The 4,946-nt window shown below is 29.3% G+C and overlaps 1 protein-coding gene across 2 annotated transcripts; it reads left to right on the top strand.

Moving 5' to 3' along the window:
* The first annotated feature begins 374 nt into the window (after positions 1 to 374).
* LOC122571082 (ankyrin repeat and MYND domain-containing protein 2) lies at positions 375 to 3,253 on the top strand. 2 transcript variants are annotated; one of them, XM_043734347.1, is made up of 5 exons: positions 375 to 413; positions 564 to 639; positions 827 to 1,073; positions 1,642 to 2,019; positions 2,094 to 3,253. In XM_043734347.1, the coding sequence occupies exons 3-5, from the start codon at positions 873 to 875 to the stop codon at positions 2,739 to 2,741; spliced, it is 1,227 nt and encodes a 408-aa protein (XP_043590282.1). In that variant the 5' UTR covers positions 375 to 413; positions 564 to 639; positions 827 to 872; the 3' UTR covers positions 2,742 to 3,253. The 2 variants fall into 2 exon arrangements, with proteins under 2 accessions (XP_043590282.1, XP_043590281.1); XM_043734346.1 differs by lacking the exon at positions 375 to 413 and having other exon boundaries at positions 580 to 639; positions 868 to 1,073.
* Positions 3,254 to 4,946: the final 1,693 nt, after the last annotated feature.

The raw sequence follows: 4,946 nt of genomic DNA, 5'->3' as shown, positions 1-4,946 counted from the left end.
TGTTTCAGACATATGAAATCGGATATATGAAATGGAAAAAGCCACTTTAATTTGGAACTAATTAAACGAATCGTTTAACTATTATCGTACAGTAATTTATTATTTTGATAATTTGTAATGTATGTAACGTGTGCACAGTATTTTATTATTTTGATCGTGTGCAATACTTCCTTGTGATTATAGCATATCTGGTTCTATATTTTACTTATAATTTCATACAAGACTTTAGTTTTAATTCAAATTATTACTATACCGAATCGATAACGTCACATGTGACACGAAAATTGTAATTACAAAGTACCTGAGTCGTCCGCACCCTGGTGGTAAAAATAGGAATTAAATTTGAGATTACACCATTTCGTGCGGTGGTCATATTAAAAGGTGGAAACAACTGCTGAGAATTCGTTATAAATGTAAAACATTTAACTATTTTTGTTCTATATTTACAGTCATTAACATATTGCGAACGGATCAAGTCCGTGAGAATTCTTGTGTTTGTCTATATTATCCTATATTGTCCATAGCAAGTCGCAGAGAACATAATAAACACTGATTTTTTTCAGTATTTTAGGACGTGAGACACAAGATACCATATAATATCAAGTCAATGTCAAATCAATGATTAACGTACTTAAACAGGTAGTCAATCTATTTACATATTTCGTTAATGGCATATCACAATTGAGCCTATAGGACAAATTACCTTGCATTACATTTCGTCTCGAATATCATCGACGAGTGGCATTATAAATCTTGATCTTGTGCATGATCGGTATTTCAGTTGATGTAGCATAAAATCTTATAAAGTGATAAATCTATCTTGTAGCTTGTCTGTGTTTGAACTCTCGTTATACTGATCGATCGTAGAAAAAATGGCGCCTTCTCTAGAGGGTCTAATTGCCGTACAAAAGCAAATTTTTACAAGCATTAGCAACAATGAAGTATCTGAGCTCAAGACATTGTTGGCGGCAAATAAAATCAAAATGGATTTTGTGGATGAAAATGGTATGAGTCCACTTCAACATGCCTGTTACAAAGGAAACAAGGAAATAGTACAGATGCTTTTAGATCAGGTAGGTTAGTTTTTTAAATATGCGTACAACAATTGAATATAATTAAAAAACTGTTTATAATTTTAATATTCAACATCACATTCGATTTATATGTAACAAAAAATGGACGAAAATACGTTTCGTACATATATATGTATATATTTTTGACGTTTTGTTTTTGCATCTGTACATTGAATCAACAAACGAAAATTCATTAATTTAAAATGCATTCTGACAAACAAACAAGTATCTATCCTTAAATGTGATTAACTTTTGTGTGCAGATCGAATTTGAAGATAAAACAATTTTTATCAAAGAGTATTTTTGAAGAATCTTGGAGAAAAGGAAAATCATAACATTTATAATGCGTAAAGATTTTAATTGAATTTAATATTAATTGCTCTAATAATATTTATCATATATTCATATTATCGTATTTGCAATATTCTTATAATAATTTGTAACACATTTAAGAAGCATAAAGTTTACTGTTTAAGATGAAACGTTTTTGAACGAATAATAAATATTATCAATATAAAGCATTGTATAAAAGATATATGATTTTAATAATTAAAATATTTTATTACAGGGAGCAGATGTGAATGCATGTCAACATGAGCATGCATATACAGCATTACATTTTGCTGCTCTTAGTGGAAATGCAGAGCTGTGTCATCTGTTAATGTCTTATGGAGCACGTTTGACAGCAACAAACAGCGTGGGACGAACTGCAGCACAGATGGCAGCATTTGTTGGAAATCATAATTGTGTAGCAACTATCAATAATTTTATTCCAAAAGCTGATGTAGATTATTATGTCAAACCACAAGGTTTACAAACAGAATCGATGCTTCCCCCACATCTAGCAGACTCTTTCCATAAATTTATAATGCGAATCAATGTGCATCCTGTACGTGTAGCTATGAATTTACAGAGATACCCTGGTCTTTTAGAAAATGCTGCTAAGGTACAAACTAATATACATAATGATAAAGTTTTGGATAGTGTTCCGCTATAATGCTTTTTGCTTGTAATTTTCAGGTACAAAAGGTTTTGGAATCTATGCACCATAAAGAAATGACAAAAGGTGCAGAAACAAACGAAGTGATGGCATTTAAATATCATTATCTAAGTTGCATTGTAGCTGAAGTAATCAAGTTTCAGAAGAGGCAAGAAGCTATGAAGGCGGAGAAGACTGACAAACAAACAAATGAAGAAGGAGAAGAAAAAAAATCAGATACTATCGAGGGTCTAATAAGAAAGTTTCTAAAGTGTAGTAAAAGCGACGGTATACCAGAATATCAGGAAGCTTTTCTGAGGGAAAGTGTAAGAGAATTTCCATACAGAGAAAGTACCATTTTTCGCCAAATGGTCGCAACTCTTGCAGCTAGCGATCCACCTTCTGCCGCGTCAGTAGTATCAGCTGCGATTGATGGTCAAAGAGCTTTCTTAGACAATGCTCAAGTCTGCACTACTTGTGGAGAAAATAAAGCTAACAAAAAATGCAGCAAATGTAAAGCGGTGCAATATTGTGACAGAGAATGCCAAAGACTCCATTGGTTTATGCATAAAAAGGCATGTACCAGATTAGGTCAAAATGTAGCACCAAGCGTAAAGATAAGCGATGCAGATAAAGAACAAATAAGCAACGCTGTAAGCTCTAGACTACAAAATCTAAGTGTTAACTAAACACAATGAAAAGTAAAAAAATTCTAAGCAATTAACTTCAATGTGCTGTACGTATCTGTTTAATTTTATATTACATTAATTCAGATGAAAAACTGAAAAGATATTCTTGTTCATACGTTTGACAAATAGTTTTTACTTTTTAAATTTACAGAATCTAAAGAACTTTTTATGTATCATGACACATTTTTATCTCTTTTGTCCAGAATAATTCATTATATGTTATAAATAATTATCGTTATCATGTATTATAAACGGTTTCGTATGCAAATGTTCAGTTACTGTTATTTCCTCAGGATTGTATTCTTGCGGATTGTCGTCACCATAAAAATAAAATATACTTATAAACACATTTGTATTATTTCGAAATTTTATTGTTCTTAGAATTTCATAAAATTTATTTAAGAAGCTACCATGGATGTATAAAAAATTTGTATAGCAGCAAATTTCGACGAGAATTTTGTAGAACTATTTAAAACGTCTCAATGAATAAAAGATATATACATATCCTAAAAGTCTTCAGAATAAATTTCGTAGAAACTATATTATTTATCCATATATTTTATGAAAATATTTAGAATCAGTGAGATATATATGAATAATATCTAATTTTATTCGTACATGTTTAAATTTACTATTATCTTGTAAAAAGATATATGTAATTATTTTCTAGTCTTATTTTATTTGCTCTAGCTTGAATATGCTTGTTTAGAATATCGCGCTTAATATGCGTTTCCTAGTACATGATACTATGGATAAAATAAACAGATGCTATCCGCTCCTATTACCCTTGATATGTATAGCCCTATAGCTTTATAGATCCAAACTGTGATTAATTCTTTGCCATGTTTTTCAGTCGATTGCAAATTTATTTTCCTATGCTCGTAAAAGTATTTTCTTATATTTTTGGCCGCTATATTATACATTGTCAATGAGATGCAAATATGTTAAACTGCTAAATATATTTTTAAATTATTTAGTAATATTTTTTAGCTATTCTGTCGTGGTATTTTTCATCCAGTTAAAGGTTACGTACTGTTATTACTGCATATATCGATATTAAGACAATTTTTTTAGTTCAGTTACTATTTTTATTGCATTTATCTTTGGATCCTATTTTATCTTACGAATCATCCATCGATCAATACATTAATTTATCTTTTGTGTACGCTTACTTCCTATTTTATTTTAAAATCTTTTTTTGTATTATATCCGTTTATGATTCCTTAGATTGTTGATCTTTGATTATTTACAATTTCAGAAATTTCATGTAATGTTTGATACTTATTATGTATGTTTATAATGTTTTTTTAAGTTCTTGTCCTGCCTTCTTATTCCACATTAGGGTTATGATTGTTACTTATTCTTCAATCTAAAACTCCACCTATGTTGGGAATGTCTCGAGATATAGTGATGTCAATTGTATTAACGTCCTACATATTGTGTTGTAATTACACTATGTACAATTTCATGTAATAGGGACTGTACGAATATTTATTACACGTATATTTTCCTCTGATTTCCGAGTATATCCATATTTACTAAAATTTTCGTAAAAGATATGGGTAAATAATATTTTTCTGTTAAATTAATTTCAAAGATTCCTGAGGATTTGTACATATATTTCGTTTGTCAATATGTTTTAAATAAACAGAAACATTTTACAATGTTTTTGTTAAAATTGACTACTATATAAATTCCTTTTATATTCACTGCATATTCGTCGATTATTAACGAATATTTCTATTTGGATGTCTAATTTTCCTAGGATATTTTTAATTCTCCTTTATTCTAAATTCTAGATAAATATATGTTAAGTATATGGTATATACTTAGAATTAATCAATTATATAAACAAAGATTGAGATTTTACATTTCTAAAATTTTACTTTATTTATTTAAAGTATCTGTTTTATCTATTTTTTGTAATCATAAATATGTACAATATGTATTTACATTATTATAATATACATATCATACGCATAACAGATGTCTGTTAGAGTTGGAGAAGGTTTATGTCTTTTAATCTAAGCATAATTAATTACGTAAGTTTATAGGTATAAACCATCGAAATTCCTTTGATATATGAAAGGGTCTGCCCTTTCATAATTATTCCGAAGCTCAAGGAGAATCCGAACAATGTAATCGATATTGTCGTAATAAGCGGAAGGTTTCAGTTTTGGTTAATTAACGACCAACGTTTACAGC

Source organism: Bombus pyrosoma, linkage group LG9 (genome assembly GCF_014825855.1).
Source record: "Bombus pyrosoma isolate SC7728 linkage group LG9, ASM1482585v1, whole genome shotgun sequence".
NCBI lineage: Eukaryota > Metazoa > Arthropoda > Insecta > Hymenoptera > Apidae > Bombus > Bombus pyrosoma.
The sequence above is the reverse complement of the archived record's forward strand: the minus strand, read 5'-3'. Positions and strand labels throughout refer to the sequence as shown.

Excerpts from the sequence above, each read along its gene's own strand:
- LOC122571082 (XM_043734347.1), top strand. The coding sequence starts at position 873 with ATGGCGCCTTCTCTAGAGGGTCTAATTGCCGTACAAAAGCAAATTTTT. Across the intron at positions 1,074-1,641 it reads TACAGATGCTTTTAGATCAG|GGAGCAGATGTGAATGCATG; the intron begins GTAGGTTAGTTT and ends ATTTTATTACAG. Across the intron at positions 2,020-2,093 it reads TTTTAGAAAATGCTGCTAAG|GTACAAAAGGTTTTGGAATC; the intron begins GTACAAACTAAT and ends TGTAATTTTCAG.